The sequence below is a fragment of the Pyrus communis genome, chromosome 6, assembly GCF_041283825.1.
Source record: "Pyrus communis isolate YQ-2024b chromosome 6, ASM4128382v1, whole genome shotgun sequence".
NCBI lineage: Eukaryota > Viridiplantae > Streptophyta > Magnoliopsida > Rosales > Rosaceae > Pyrus > Pyrus communis.
In genome coordinates this window covers 20,810,738-20,827,856 of record NC_142570.1, presented here as the reverse complement: position 1 = coordinate 20,827,856, position 17,119 = coordinate 20,810,738, and the positions used below count along the sequence as shown (strand labels likewise).

The window sequence follows — 17,119 nt, the reverse complement described above, 5'->3', positions numbered from 1 at the left end:
AGTTTCAATACGATGGATCAGTACATAAGCTTTGGTACGATTGCATTGGTACATAAGTTTCGGTACAAATGTATCAGTACTTAAGACTGATTATGACTGATTTTGATTAACTTGACAAACTGAAGGGGCGGAAGAAAGTCAGTTGAAGTTGGATTGGCCAACGAGGCATAAGATATATGTTGATGTAGCACAAGAGAATCAAGCTCAAAGATTATTCATAGAGATATCAATGCTACGAACATGAGCTAGATCTTAATCCAAAGATATCGGACTTTGGATTGGCCAAACTTGCCGAAGAGGATAAAACACATATAAGCACCCATGTTGCTAGAACTTTATGAATCCCTATGTATTTGACTTCTTATATTTGCTCTTACAATAGTTATAGGGACTTCTAGATTTTAAGGCTTAAATAAGAATTTTTTAGATTTTAATCTGGATTATTTTATGAATATAATTTAATGCCTATTATTAAAACCTACCATATTTAAGTATTTATAGCACATTATTATTTATAACTTACCATTTGAAAACGTATGTTCATCCATAATTAATATAATTTTTTTGTGCTTCAATCATATAAGTAGATAAAACTTATTAAAATTCAATTTCTTATAATTAAAAAAAGTCAACAACAATACAAAAAACAATTTATATTCATATAAAATTTTAAAAAAAAATCTCATTGGTACGAAAGTATTAGCACATAAGTTTCGGTACAATTGCATCGGTACATAAGTTTCAATACGATGCATCAGTACATAAGCTTTGGTACGATTGCATCCGTACATAAGTTTCGGTACAATTGTATCAATACTTAAGACTGATTATGACTGATTTTGATTAACTTGACAAACTGAAAAGGCGGAAGAAAGTCAGTTGAAGTTGGATTGGCCAACGAGGCATAAGATATATGTTGGTGTAGCACAAGAGAATCAAGCTCAAAGATTATTCATAGAGATATCAATGCTACGAACATGAGCTAGATCTTAACCCAAAGATATCGGACTTTGGATTGGCCAAACTTGCCGAAGAGGATAAAACACATATAAGCACCCATGTTGCTAGAACTTTATGAATCCCTATGTATTTGACTTCTTATATTTGCTCTTACAATAGTTATAGGGACTTCTAGATTTTAGGGTTTAAATAAGAATTTTTTAGATTTTAATCTGGATTATTTTATGAATATAATTTAATGCCTATTATTAAAACCTACCATATTTAAGTATTTATAGCACATTATTATTTATAACTTACCATTTGAAAACGTATGTTCATCCATAATTAATATAATTTTTTTGTGCTTCAATAATATAAGTAGATAAAACTTATTAAAATTCAATTTCTTATAATTAAAAAAAGTCAACAACAATACAAAAAACAATTTATATTCATATAAAATTTAAAAAAAAAAAATCTCATTGGTACGAAAGTATTAGCACATAAGTTTCGGTACGATTGCATCGGTACATAAGTTTCAATACGATGCATTGGTACATAAGCTTTGGTACGATTGCATCGATACATAAGTTTCGGTACAAATGTATCAGTACTTAAGTTTCGGTACAAATGTATTGGTACATAAATTTCGTTACAATTGCATTGACACAAGTTTCGGTACGAATATATCAGTACATAAGTTTTGTTACAAAATGTCTTGGCACGTAATTGTAGTACATACATAGGTACATAGGTACATATATGTAATTGTCAACATATAACCTACATAAAAAAGCCCAAAAATTACTGCAACCTAATTTATATTTGATCATTACAATTAAATGGCAAGGACTAGAGTTAGTTTATAATCTTGTACACGGTTTTATTCTAAAAGTAATCTTCTTCAACGGCATGTCTATAACTATTGTATTAATATCATGATTTCATGATTTTGCAGTGGATAAATGACGTTAGAATATGAAATTTAGGGTCATTTGACTCATAAAGCAGAAGTTTAAGGGTTTTATACTAGAGGTTATTAGTGAGAAGAAGAACTCAACTCAAAATGCAGAAGGATTTTATACTCTTAATTAGGTAACTTCCCATTTGAATTTGAATTTTGATTTAGTTGATGTTTTTTACTATTACATAGAAGTTATTTATTTTCTTCTTTGTTGAAAGTTTACGTTATTTTTTAAGATACATAAGTTATTTTCTTTCTTTCATATTGTTAGGCACATGTTCTCAAATCGGAAAGGAAATTGATGAACCTAGTGGATTCAAGGTTGGGCTCAGAATTCAACAATGAAGAGATGATGGCTACAATCAATGTGGCTATTCATTACTGTAATTTCACTTCAAAGCTTAGGCCTACCATGTCTGCAGTTGTGAGCATGTTTTAAGGCAAGGCTATTGTTTAAGAGTTTATATTAGATGACAATCCCTCATCAAGTAATGAGATGGAGTCAATGGAGAATAACCTTTTCTAGTTTTGTTTGAGAGGGGGTGCTGAGTCAATTGAAGGACCATAGAATGATTCATCTGCAACTCTTCATGATATTCTTTGAAATGAATATTTTTTTCCCCTTGTAATTGGATTAATAATAATCATCCTAATTATGATTAATTTCTTCCTTGTGAATAGATTTGTTTTAACTTTCTTAGTCAAATGCAATGCATCCTGGCAAATGAAACCATGATAGCTATTAAACAACTTTATTCCAAATCAAAGCAAGGAAATCGTGAATTTGTGAATGAGATATGTATCATTTTTGCTTTGCAACACCCACATCTTTTAAACCTATACGGATGCTGTATTGAAGGAAATTAATTATACCTTGTTTACAAGTACATGGAAAACAATAATGTTTCTCATGCCTTATTTAGTAAGCATCTTTTTTATAGGCCTACATTTTCTTTGGTCCATGCATATGGTATAAGAATTTTATGCCCCAAATTACATTTTCTTTGGTCCATGCATATGGTATAAGAAATTTTATGCCCCAAATTATTACTGATATTAACTTGACAAACTGAAAGGGTGGAAGAAAGTTAGTTGAAGTTGGATTGGCCAACGAGGCATAAAATATATGTTGGTTAGCAAAAGGGAATCAAGCTCGAAGATTATTCATAGAGATATCAATGCTATTAACATGTGCTTGATATACATCTTAACCCAAAGATATCAGACTTTGGATTGACCAAACTTGTCGAAGAGGATAAAACACATATAAGCACCCATGCTGTTGGAACTTTATGAGTCCCTAATTTTTTAACTTCTTATATTTGCTCTTACAATAGTTGTAGGGATTTTTAGATTTGAGGGCTTAAATAAGATTTTTTTAGATTTTAGTCTAGATAGTTTTATGAATCTAATGTGAGTCCTATTATTAAAACCTATCATATTTAAGTATTTATAGCACATTATTATTTATGACTTACCATTCAAAAATGTATGTTCATCCATAATTAATATATATTTTTTGTGCTTCAATCATATAAATAGATAAAACTTATTAAAATTCAATTTCTTATAATTAAAAAAAAGTCAACAACAATACAAAACACAATTTATATTTATATAAAATTAAAAAAAAAATCTCATTGGTGTGGAAGTATCAAAATATAAGTTTTGGTACGATTGCATCGGTACATAAGTTTCGATACAAATGTATCAGTACTTATGTTTTGGTACGAATGTATTGGTACATAAATTTTGGTACAATTGCATCGACACAAGTTTTAGTACGAATATATCAGTACATAAATTTTGGTACAAAATGTCTTAACACATAATTGTAGTACATACATAGGTACATAATATGCATATACATATATATAGAGAAATTTACGCACAATGAAGTATATATGATATATATATATATATATATATATATATATAGTTTTCTTCATTCTGGGAACTTAATAGTAATTGTCAAATAATATTTTTTTTTATAAGAACTTAATTTATATTTGATTATTACAATTAAATGACAAGGACTAAAGTTAGTTTTTAATCTTATACATGGTTTTATTCTAAAAGTAATATTCTTCAATGATTGAAATAAAATTTTCTAATAGTTATATTACAACATGTCCATAACTATTGTATTGATATCGTGATTTCATGATTTTGCAGTGGATAAATGGCGCTAGAATATGAAATTTTGGGTCATTTGACTGATAAAGCAAATGTTTACAGCTTTGGAATTATTCTACTAGAGGTTAGTAGTGAGAAGAAGAACTCAACTCAAAATGCAAAAAGATTTTATACTCTTTATTGGGTAACTTCCTAATTGAACTTTAATTTTGTTTTTGTTGATGTTTTTTTACTATTACATAGAAGTTTTATTATTATTATTATTTATATTCTTCTTTGTTGAAAGTTTACGTTATTTTTTTAAGATACAAAAGTTATTTCGTTCCTATCATATTTTTAGGCACATGTTCTCAAATCGGAAAGGAAATTGATGAATCTAGTGGATCCAAGGTTGGGCTCAAAATTCAACAATGAAAAGATGATGGCTACAATCAATGTGGATTTCCATTACTGTAATTCCACTGCAAAGCTTAGGCCTACCATGTTTGCAGTTGTGAGCATGTTTTAAGGCAAGACTATTGTTTAAGAGTTCATATTAGACGCCAATCCCTCATCAAGTAATGAGATGGAGTCAACAGTGAATAAACTTTTCTAGTTCTATTTGAGAAGGGGCACTGGGTCAATTGAAGGGTCATAGAATAATTAACCTACAACTCTTTTTTATATTCATCCAATCAATGTTCATTAAGATTTTCAAGACAATAGAAAAAAGAAGAAAATGACACAATTTTAAGGGATTTGAAGATGAAATGTTGAAACTATATAAGTTAAAATTTTGTATTTTGGTTGTGGATAATCTCTTTCTTTTGTAGGATCAAGAGAACCGGGATTGGGCACTGTTTCTCACTAATACCTTAGCAAATAACTTCACATGCTAACTTCCAGTCTTAACTGATACATTTTTATTGGGTTGAAAAATTTCACCTTTGAAATTCCATTGATGACTTGTCATGACATTTTTTTTTTGTTTATTTTTCGGTTTGTCTTAGTGACTTCATGCACATTTCTTTTGAGTTCGAGATACATAGTTTGGATTTGGATAGTGATCTGGTTGGTTTGATGTCACATGTTCTAAAGTTTGTTGTGTTTCTCTCTCAGCCTTAAGACTTAGTGACTTGTAGCCCCTTAATATATGTAACAGGTTTAGTGAGAGGTTAAACACTGGATCTTACAACTACTAACTTATGATTGTAAACTTGCTAAATTCAATTTGAGTTGTATATTATATTGGAATTGATCTTCAAGATGGGAGGTTTCCTGGGTTTGCGTCAACATTTGTACTAAAAATGTAAACTCTAGATTTGACACACTTTCACTTATCGTTCAATTTAACAGAAAACAAAGGTCTTACATTTCAACAAATTCGTAAATTGATGTATGACATTGTGATACTTAAAAGATGAGGTATGAGTTTGTTATGTCACCTAATTAAGGTGGTAAAATGTAATTTCCCAAAAAGAAATTTAAAAGTTAGGTTTTGAGCCCGCTTACTGGGTGGACTCCTAATACCCCTCCCTCTCGTCCCAACTGAAAACTGAGTCATCTTTCATATGAACTCAGTCTCTCACATTCAATTTCCAGCTCAAAGATGGTTTTGGTTTTGTTTATAATGTATTTTTCAAAACCAATAACTTCTTTCCTAATTTGATTAATAATAGTCCCAATTGTGGTTAATTTCTCCCCAGTGAATAGATTCGTTTTAACTATCTTAGTCAAATGCATGCATCCTAGTAGATGGAACCATGATAGATGTTAAGCAGCTTTCTTCCAAATCAAAGCAAGGAAATCGTGAATTTGTGAATGAGATAGGCATGATTTTTGCTTTGCAATACCTTCATCTTGTAAACCTATATGGATGTTGTATTGAAGGAAGTCAAATATATCTTGTATATGAGTTTACGGAAAGTAATAGCGTTTCTCATCCTTTGTTTGATAAATATCACTTTTGTATGCCTACATTTTCTTTGGTCCATGCATGTGGTATAAGATATTTTATTCACAAATTATTATGATTGATTTTGATTAACTTAACAAACTGAAAGGCTAGAAGAAAGTCAGTTGAAGTTGGATTGGCCAACTAGGCATAAGATATATGTTGGTATAGCAAAATGTTTGGTTACCTTCATGAGGAATCAAGCATGAAGATTATTCATAGAGATATCAAGACTACTAACGTGTTGGTTGATAGACATCTTAACCCAAAGATATCAAACTTTGGATTGGCCAAACTTGCCAAAGAGGATAAAACACATATAAGCACCTATGCTGCTAGAACTTTGTGAGTCCCTATGTTTTAACTTCTTATATTGAATCTTACAATATAGTTATATTATGACGTATTTTTGTAACTATTGTATTGATGTCCTGATTTCATGACTTTGCAAATGAAACATGACACCAAAATATGCAATTTGGGCCCATCTGACTGATAGAGAAGATGTTTACAGTTTTGGAATTATTCTACTAGAGATTATTAGTGGGAAGAAGAAATCAACTCAGCAGACAAATGCAGAAGGATTTTATATTCTTGATTGAGAGTAACTTCTTAATTGGACTTTAATTGTGATTTTTGTTGATGTTGTTTACCACTAGATATAAGGCTTTTTTATATTCTTCTTTGTTGAAAGTTCACGTTATTTTTTAAGATAGCTAAGTTATTTTTCTTTTGTTCCTTTCATGTTTTGTAGGCACATGTTCTAAAATTGGAAAGAAAATTAATGAACCTAATGGATCTAAAGTTGGGCTCGGAATTCAACAATTAAGAGACGATGACTATAATCAATGTGGCTCTCCATTGCTGTAATTCCACTTCAAAGCTTATGATACCATATCTATAGTTGTGAACATGCTTGAAGGCAAGGTTGTTTTTTAAGAGTTCATCTTAGACCCCAAATCTCTCATTAAGTTATGAGATGGATCCAAAGGTGGAGAAACTTTTCCAGTTAAGTTTGAAAGGGGGCTTTGAGTCAATTGAAGGGACATTGAATGATTCATCTGCAACTTTTCGTGATATCCACCCAGTCAATTCTCATTCAGGTCACCAAGCAATAGAAAAAGGAAGAAAATGACACTCCACAATTTGAAGATGAAATGTTGAAACTATAGAAGTTAAAATTTTTGTATTGAGTTATGGATAATCTTATGCTTTTGTATGATCAGGTGAGCAGGATTTTACACTGGTTTTCTCACTTATTGTGACATGGGTTAATTGTACCTTAACAAATGACTCCAAATGTTAACTTCCAGTCTTTATTGATATTTTTATTAGGTAGAAAAATTTCACCTTTGAAGTTCTCTTGATGATTTGTCATGACATGCTTTTTGTTTATTTTTCGGTTTGTCTTAGTGGCTTTATGCACATTTCTCTTGAGTTGGAGTTACATAATTTGCATTTGGATAGTGAATTGGTTGATTTGAAGTCACATGTTCTAAAGGTTGCTGTTTTCTCTCTTAGCATTAAGACTTAGTGACTTGTAGCCCTTTTGGTTTGTGTAATATTTTAAGTGAGAGGTAAAACACTGATCTTACAGGTACTAGATCATAAACTTCCTAAATTCAATTTGAGTCGTATTTTATATTTGAATTGATTTTCAAGTTGTGAGGTGTTATGGATTTGCATCGACATTTGTATTAAAAATGTAAACTTTATATTTGGCACGTCATCACTACAATCAATTTAACAAATTATGTAATAGAAGTATGACATTACAATGAATTCGTAATTAATGTATGATATTGTGCTGTTAAAAAAAATAAAGTATGAATTTGTTATGTCACATAATTAAGGTGTTTAAATGTAATTTTCCAAAGCATCAAGATCCTCGGATTAAAAGTTAAGTTTTGAGCCCACTCACCGGGTGGACTCGGAATACCCTTCCCTCTCGTCCCTGTAGAAAACCGAGTTACGTTGCACACGAACTCAGTCTCCCACATCCAGTTTCCAGCTCGGTCCCCCCTCCCCGCACCCCACGGGATGGATTTTTCAGAACAACACAAAAATATCTTCGGGCCAGACTACGACGACGACGACGACGGTAATAAACAAGATGGGGCCGGTTCATCCTCACCGTCCTCCTCCTCATCGTCGTCTTCGTCCTCATCTTCGTCCTCATCGGCTTCTTCTTCATCCAACGAAGGAGGCGAGTCCAGCAGTGGGAATAGCCCGAGCGCAAGCAGTGGCGGCGGCGCTGGTGGTGGGGAAGAAGAGGTAGAGAATGGCGAAGAGGCTGATTATTCAAATGCCGCAACCGACGACAATGAGTATAGCAATATGGGTTATTTTGGGGAGGACGACAAGGATCTGTTTGGCTCTGACAACGAAGATTACTGTAAAACCCCTGCTACAAGTCCTTTCCCTATTCCTGGTAATTACCTTTTTCATGGCCTTTTATATGTGTTGTGGTATAGTATTTTTTGGTGTTTTTGTTGTGTTGAGAAATGGGTACTCAGCATTTTGGTGATTTTGGTGCTTATTGGGTTAAATTCATGGTATTTGTAGCTTTGCCCAACTGAATTTCTTTGATGGGTATCTTGCATTTTTCTGATTTGGTTGCTTATTAAGTTTCATTGATGGGTTTTCTGGCTTACCCAATTGGCCTTCTTTGATTGGTGTTTTACATGTTTGTTTCCCACGCACTTTTTTTTTTTTTCCCTGGTTTTTATTTGTTTCTGTAATTTGTTTTAGTAATTTTCTTTTTTGGTTTTGTGACTGTAATTTTGTTTCTACTAGCGTTCCTTCGTCTTGCAGTGTTGCATATGCTGGGAGGGGTTAATGTTTAGATACTTGTAGGTTGAACTTGTTACTATGATATGAGCTTTTGACGTTTCGGCTAAAATGCTTAGTTTGATACTCCCTTTGGATTGCTGTACGTTGAAACCCCATACTCATCAAACATTTTCTTGGCAGTATTGCCTGTCATACGCAATACGAATAATCAGGGTAGAGGGAATTCAGGGCGTGGTCGTTGGCCATCTGGACGTCCAAATGATAGAGGTGCAGGCATCCTTGGTCGAGGTGGACCTTTTCAGCAGAGGCAAAATTTTGGATATGGTGGCTCAAATGGTTATCGCGATGAACGTTTTGTCTCGGAACTAAGACTACTTTCAAAGAGCGAAGAAACACTGTCAAGAAAGGCCGTTGCATTTCAGGAAGTATGTCTAATAATCATTAATTTCTATGCTACCTTTTCTCTCTCATTTCAAGTCAAGTGCTTCTATGGTTGACTTATCAAGGGTGCATGGATAAATATCACAAAATATAGATCTTATATTTTTACTGATATAGCTAAATTTTGGACGACTTAGTTTATTCCCTTTGTATAAAATAATTTCTTTAAAGTGTTACATTGGCTTTTGGTTTAACTGATGCAAGCAGCATTAGTCATATATATCCGTGGCAGTTCGGTAAATTTACTTGTTGATCAGGGATTTAATCCACATGTTCATAAGTCGGTCTTGTCAATTGACTGGTGCATTATGAGTACGTTAGTTGTTTTTTCTCTTCAATAATTTAATAATTTTACCCATTAGCCCTGTGAGCTTGCTTGCTATAGTCGGGTAGAAGGTGGAGATGTCAGCTTTGACGAGACCAGTTTGGTAAGCATACTGTAGCTTACTTTCTGAATGGTCTGTTCTTTTGGTAGGTTTCTCTTGTATATGCAGTGCACACTAATCACTAACTAATTCATGTTGTTCTGTCATCCACATTAGAGGCTTTTCAAGCGTCTTATTACTGAAGAAATTGGAAGAGATCTGAATGAAGGTTATGATACTTTTATTGCGAAGAAAGGTATGTTTTGTGTTAAAATAAATATTTTTTTAGATTTATAATATGTGTATTGGAGTTAGTTTATATGTTTCTTTGTGGTTTTTTGCATACGAGATCTGATTTTTGCGGGAGAATTTATGTGTTTTTTTTTATTTGTCTGAACCAGATTTGGGCTCTCAAGGTTTTGGTGACCTTCTCGGCTGCATAAGAGACAAGAATATTCCACTTCAAAACATTCATTTTGTGGTGCGAAGCGTATTACACTTATTGTTTTCTCATTTATAATTTTTCCATATGGGTTATTGACTACTAATTTGTTTGACATCTTTTTCTCTTTGACAGACTTATCGCAACAATCTTAATAAGGTATTTCTTAGTACCTTTCCGTAATTTGTTCTGAAGATAATTTCCTATATTAGTTTGAATGGATATCATTGATGAACCATGGATTAGTTATCATATGGTGTGTAGATGTGGAGTGATTTTGGATAAGAGGGTATAGATTCTAGCAGTTGAATGCTTAAACCAATTTAATGAGCAGCTGCAGGCCTCTAATGACTGCTTTTTAATGGATACTCAAATTATAATTATCTTTATGCACACTTAGTGATACAAATAAATGAAGAAAGGGGCAATACTCCCAAGAAACATACTAGAGACACAATGCTGTAGAGTACTTCAGCTGATTGGTTATTAGTGTAATATTTTAAGCTGTGGTATTTGTTGGACTAGCTAACAGGTCTTTTGTTGTGTTGTATTTCATATGCTTCTCGTTTTTTTTTTTTTTTTTTTCTGTAGATATTGGCCACTTTTTATAATAAAAGGGATCCTTGGGAGATGGGAGTGCATAAAAGGAATGGGGTTGTCTATCTTGATGTGCATAAACTACCTGAAAGGCCACAGACTGAGTTGGATCGAAGAAGGTACTGGACTTTGATTTATTCTTTAAAAATTCGTATGGTCTTTCTAGGATGGCAATGACTATGTTCTTGGAGCATTTGGAATTGCTTCCCTTGTATGTTTAATGGAGTTATTGGAATTGCTTATTGCTTTAATCAATGGAATTCTTCTGCTTAAGAAATAGATTTATTAATGAATATCAATGTTTTCAAACCCTTCTTCTCAAGTTGTACCTGAAGGATAGAGTAACAGCCAACAATTTCGATTTTCATTATGAAAGAACGGGAAATTTGATAAGGATTGTCAAAGCTCAACGTGTTGCTATTCTTGAATTTAATATGGTAATGAGATGCAATATAGAGCAGATGCAGAAGTGATTTCATAAGGTATATGATTTACTTCATTGAAGTTGGGCATAAATGCTTCCTGTCATCTAGATTGTGGGAGATATATTTGTGTTTTAATCAATGTATTAAAAGCGTGAGGCTTGGGCGAGGCGTTTGAGGGATAGCCCAGCCTAGGCATGAGGCGAAGCCTCACGGGACCTAAATTTTTTAATATATACACTAAACGTACACATATATTATATTAAAAAAAAGAAGAAGATAATTAATCAATAATTACCCTGAGCACACACATATATTATAAATACATATACACACACACACACACACACACACACACACACACACACACATATATATATATATATATATATAATAGAGGATGAAAAGCACAATGAGCACACATATAACAATGCACGCAGACAACACACACATTCATTATATAAAAAGATAAAAATCAGAAAAAAAAAAGGCAGATAGACAATAGTGGAAGGAAGAGGTATGAGGCAGTTAAAACCCTCCCCAAAATTTGGGTTTGGGAGTTAAAAAAAAAAAAAAAAAAAAAAAAAAATCCCTTGAGGCGCACCTAGGCAGCTCCGGCGACGCCTTCCGCCCACTCCCTCAAAACAGAGGCGGCAACCCTCAAGCCCAGCCTCATAGGGCGCCTAGGCAAAACCTGAGGCGAGCCTTTTAAAACATTGGTTTTAATTGATACCTTAGCAGCTAATTGTAACTGATATTTTGTTGTTCTTCATCTAACTGGTTCAAGAGGGCTAAGCATGCCTAGATATGCATCTTTCTATTATTGCTTATTTTCATTTTCAGGCGTGCTTTATGCAATGTTATCCTTTCAACTCAGGTGTTACTGGGGGTATTGTTTTGAGAGTCTTGCCACTGAAGATCCAGGAAGAGGTGATGGAGGGATACGTCATGTTGATGCCAATGTTGAATACTGTTCTGTGATCAAAACAAAATTAGGGGCTCATCGCATTCTTATGGGTGCTGAAATGGATTGCTGTGACTCGACTGATGATGGAAGGAGGTTTTATGTGGAATTAAAGACAAGCCGTGAGGTTGACATTTGTTTTTCTTCACTCTCCTGTACATGCAACTCTTTTTCTTCTCGGAGCTTTCTTATGTAACTGACCGTAAGTTTCTCATTCAATTGTGCAGTTGGACAACCATAAAATAGAGTATGAATTTGAGAAAGAGAAGCTCCTCAAGTTTTGGGTACATTACTGTTTTCTTACCTAAAAACACACATGGTCTTCAATAGCTTTTGTTAGAGATTGACATGCAAAATGGTAGAATTTAGATTGTACTTCAGTCTTATCTAGTTTTCTCAAGGAATTGGTTGTCATTGTCTCCAGTCCTTTTCCTATTTATATTTCAAAGCATCTGTGTTTTTTTTCCTTTTTTTTTTTTTTTTTTTTGGGTAAAGGAGTGAACCTGTCTTTTATATTTTCGTCAGGCTTCTGTAAAATCTGTGATTATAAATGAGTTAACATTTCTCTTATATTTGGTGCAGATTCAATCATTCTTAGCAGGTGTTCCCTATATTGTCATTGGATTTAGGTAATCCAAATTGCTACTTAAGCCTTTTACTTTCCAAATTGGTACTTAAGCTTGTCACTTTCTTACTGGGTAGACCATTAACTGTATCCATCAAAATTTGCTTATCTTTCAACATGGCTTGGATAGCTTATGCGTATTAAAAGGTGCAAAAGAATGGTAATTTATATAGTTGACATAAATAACTTAAATTCATAGAAACACATGTATTATATATTCCACTGTGCAGTTGCTTGTTCCGGGAAGAGTTTTTGTGGTAGCTCTTACATTTGCTACTCTACACAATTTATATATAAATATATTCCCTTTTTACAGGAACGATGCAGGTCAACTTGTCCGCACAGAGAGACTAAGAACTAAAGATATAACGCAAAGAGTGAAAATGAAGAACTACTGGCAGGTATATTTTGTTTTCTGTGATGCAAATGGTTTCTGAGCATACAACCAACCACCTTCCTACCCGTTACACTGAAAAAAATTTAATTTATCGATCTTAGTGTTTGTGAAGTTTATCGCTCATGCTTGTGCTGAATAAATGTTCTATCTTATCGCTCATGCTTGTGCTGAATAAATGTTCTATCTGTCACTTTTAATGAAACTGGTTGTCACTTCTAATGAACCTGGTTGGCAGGGAGGAGTTTGCTTGGCATTTGCTGATGAGGTATTATGCTGGCTCTATGGGACCGTAAAAGACAGTGAGTTTGAAATCTTTGTCTCCGTTTTCCCTTCAGCTTCATTGGTTTCCCATTCAATTAGAAAAAGTACAGAAAAGAACATGATTCTCTACTCCCGTTCTTAATTGAAGAAAGAGATAGGAGAAGGAAATGTGAGAGAAGATGAAGAAAACATAGATGGTTACGAAAAATGAAAACTGAAAGCAATATTAAATTGTTTCTAGGTTTAGTTCTTTCTGTTCTTCCTTTGTCTCTCTCATTTCTTTCCTCTTCCTCCCCTCTTTAGTTAAAAGATAAAAAGATTTCTAAAACAATTGCAAAAGCAGCTTGCGTATAACTTTTGAGGTCAATGCTTAACTTGTACTCCTGCAACTGGCATGCGAAACATTACAACTATATTTATAACGGTTAACACATCGCCACCACATGAGTGTGTTATATATTCTATAAAACTGATCGTATTTACAGTAATTCACTTATAATAGCTTTTCGTAGCTGAAGTAGTCAGATTCAGATTTCTGTTGAACGTAGACAATGTTTCCCTCAGCAGTCAGATGGTGCGCTTGTTTAATAAATGTGCTAATTTTTACAGATGAAGATTACATATTGCAGTTTACTCATCCTTACCAACGTTTGGAGCTCTTACAAGCCCAATCTTGCCCAGAAGAAATTACTAACCATGTTCAGCAATTGTAGACGTTTAGTGACGCGCCCCGTATTAACCCTATTTTCCCAGTCGTTTTTGCTTCAAATTGCTTGTACCCCCTTGAGGCATAAAATGCACTGTTATCCCCAACATTGCTGTTTGTCTTTCTTTTCGGATTTCATAGTAGTCGAATGGCTCATACGATTGTCATGCGGCCGAGATCACCACCAGTCGAGAGAATTGTGTAAATGAACCTCTGTTTCTTGTTTTCATTCTGCTTTATTAGTTTACCAACATCTTTCGGTATCATACATGCTGTTATCTACAACTTTTTTTTTCAAAAAAAGGGTGAATTACCAATTTAATTCCTGAATTATCACCTGAGGGAAAATTAGATCTCTAAACTATTTTTTTTTCAAAAAAATCAGTCAATGAATTATAAAAATCTGCCAATTACATCCCTAATATTAGATTCGAAGTTACTATATTCAACTTTCTGTCAATTTAAGTCATGTTACTTGCATATGATATACATTGGAAGATAGATTGGGAATATTTTTATAAAGAAATAGTGTATAGAGTTAACTTTGGAGAGTAAATTAGACATAAGATTCGCAACCTATATGAAATGTTAAGGGCATATAGGAGAGAAAAGAACGATATTACACTCTAAAGTGTGTGAAGTGACTTAATTTGACAAAAAATTGGATAAAATAACTTTGAATATAATAGTAGGGATGAAATTAGCAATTTTTAATGAATTTAGGGACTTATTTTATCCAAAAAATAATTCAGAGACCTAATTTTCACTAAGGTGATAGTTCAGAGACTAAATCGGCACTTCACCCAAAAATCAAAACAAGATGTTAACGTGATTTAATCGTAACCGGTTAAATAGTAAGGGAGGGAAGGGGGAGATAGATTAGGAGGAGAGAGAATCATACTCTAGATCGAATAGGAGAAAGTTAGGGGGTTGGTGGGACCTAATTTTTGTTAAAATACAAATAGAGGTGTGCTGCTGTCCACACATTTTTTTTTTTACTTCATACATATCCTCTTAATTTGTGATCATCAGATCAATTGAATTAAAGAGTATCAAAAGGCAGAAATTAACAAGAGGAGTATGAGAAGTAAAAACGAATGTGTGAATAGCACATCCCTATAAATAAAATAAAAATATGAATTTATAACTGTTGGATTTGTGGTGAACGGTCAAGATTACTTGATTCCTAAGATCCTCACTCGGAATCTGGGGAGGATCCTTACCCGTATCTGTTGACCCACTTATCTTAGAGATAGGGTAGTGCATGTTGACCGACCAAAAAAAACGCGTGGTAATAGTAAATGTTGTCCCAAGAAACATCCATCTCCTACTTATGAGTTATGACTTCGGAAACAGGGAAGAACAAAAATGCTTGCCAATTCAAGTTTTCTTACCTTCTTGTTCATTCATGGACTACTACTGCATCTGCTAGTAGTAACGTCAGAGTCCAGATACATGGCGACCGCCACGGCCACTCCTCAAGATTTTTCTGGCCTTCACACGGATGAATTTACAGTAGTATCAAGAAGAGTCTACACGGGATCGCGGCCTCCTCCCATTCATTTCTTGCCACCACCGGAGCGATACCCGCCGCCGCCGCCACAACAACAGCCATGAATTTAAGGTTGTATCAAGAAATGTCTTACACGATATCTTAGAAACTCTATATTTCCCCATCTGCCTGTTCATGGTTCATCATGCAATGTCCATTTTGCTGTATGCATGTTATTTTACTTTCTTTTCGTTAGTTTATGCATGTTATGTTACTTTCCTTATTTCCGTGGTCAAGAATCCAATAATCAAGATCTCACAGTCGAAAAGTCAAGTGTATATGATAAATCGGAGCATAGTAGAATTTTTGCTCTCCTCATGAAATCAAAAGTAATAATATATGCATCCGCCTTTTAATGTTGCAAACCACAAAAAATGAATGACTTGTCAATGTATTTGATCAAAGATAGTACGAGATCTGTGCTTTCAAAAAGAACACCATATTTGTAAATTGCCGACGAACACAAGAATCTTCATCCGTTCATTCATTCAAATCAGGGTTTTTTTTTCAACATCCGAAAAACCTGATTGTTGCGGAACAATTTCAATTGTCAATGCATACTACGTGTGCCGGAATTTCCAGCACTTTTAGTCAGTGCTTTGGTAATGACATGAGTAACGATTCCAACGGGACAGAAAAAGAGGCAAAGAGAAACTGAATGTCGCATCTCAATTTCGTTGTCCAGTCCATCGCGAAAAACCTGCCTGGAAAAATGAATGCGCGAGTGTTAGAACCGAGAAACTCACGGACACAGACACAGCAAAGTGAGAGGAAAAGAGCTGCCGTGCAGCAAATAGATCCACAACCAACAAGTGAATCCAAGCAGAAGCTAATGTCATCTCATTCGAAAACATCCTTCCCATACCAGGCAGCTGCACATATAGTAGATAGGCAGAAAAAAAAGAAGAGAGTTTCGTATAACGACATTTTCATAACTTATCAGAACTGAATGTATATGTGCTAATACATACCTCAGGAAGCCAGTATTTACCTGCAAAAATCAACTGTAGCGTTCTAGGAGTCCAATAGAGGTATAGTAGATAGGCATAGAGAATTCCCAGCACGATATACGGGATGCTACTTTCAATGGAAATTTTCATCTGCATTTCCATGAGTTGAAATAATTAGGTACGTCAGTTCAAGTTCAGCAAACCATGAAAAAAAAAGAGGGGATTTTCAACCTACCGAGATAACAGATCGAGGAAATTTAAAGTCGTGAAGACTCAACTTGAGATGAAATATGCCATCGGCCCATCAGTACAACCATGTATTTCGGCGAAAGAGATGTAACGATTTGGGGAAAAAAACACACACAACTGAATAGTGAATACGTTCATATAACAGCTTTCAAATATATACGACGATTATGATAATTAATCTACAAGTTGAACGAAAATTGATACATTGAATGAGAATCAGAGGACTGAAGTAAATACAGAAACATACTAGTTCAGCTTTAGGAGCCAGAGCCATGAATGAGGGCATAGAACGGGAGAACTGCAGTTGTTCCGAAAGTAAAATCAGTGCTAGCAATTTTATCAGTAATATTTGAAACTAAGCTTAGCTCCAGCCCTTCCAT

General features: G+C 34.0%; 1 protein-coding gene and 2 pseudogenes across 3 annotated transcripts; 2 read left to right on the top strand and 1 right to left on the bottom strand.

Annotated features, from left to right (window-relative positions):
• Nucleotides 1–4,088: 4,088 nt before the first annotated feature.
• LOC148696431 (putative LRR receptor-like serine/threonine-protein kinase At1g53420) lies at nt 4,089–6,953 on the top strand (annotated as a pseudogene).
• Nucleotides 6,954–7,830: 877 nt separating this feature from the next.
• On the top strand, nt 7,831–14,254 carry LOC137710601 (NAD-capped RNA hydrolase DXO1). Of its 2 annotated transcripts, XM_068449670.2 has the most exons (13): nt 7,831–8,406; nt 8,949–9,193; nt 9,572–9,637; nt 9,752–9,830; nt 9,976–10,055; nt 10,152–10,175; nt 10,608–10,732; nt 11,913–12,126; nt 12,227–12,283; nt 12,582–12,628; nt 12,941–13,025; nt 13,257–13,320; nt 13,892–14,254. In XM_068449670.2, the coding sequence occupies exons 1-13, from the start codon at nt 8,016–8,018 to the stop codon at nt 13,993–13,995; spliced, it is 1,581 nt and encodes a 526-aa protein (XP_068305771.2). In that variant the 5' UTR covers nt 7,831–8,015; the 3' UTR covers nt 13,996–14,254. The 2 variants fall into 2 exon arrangements, with proteins under 2 accessions (XP_068305771.2, XP_088552061.1); XM_088695935.1 differs by lacking the exon at nt 9,572–9,637 and having other exon boundaries at nt 7,866–8,406.
• A 1,086-nt stretch (nt 14,255–15,340) lies between these two features.
• LOC137709941 (protein ABA DEFICIENT 4, chloroplastic-like) lies at nt 15,341–17,119 on the bottom strand (annotated as a pseudogene). The gene is made up of 4 exons (XR_015963284.1): nt 16,987–17,119; nt 16,512–16,640; nt 16,324–16,412; nt 15,341–16,244 (listed from the first exon to the last, which is right to left on the bottom strand). The product of XR_015963284.1 is annotated as a protein ABA DEFICIENT 4, chloroplastic-like (transcript).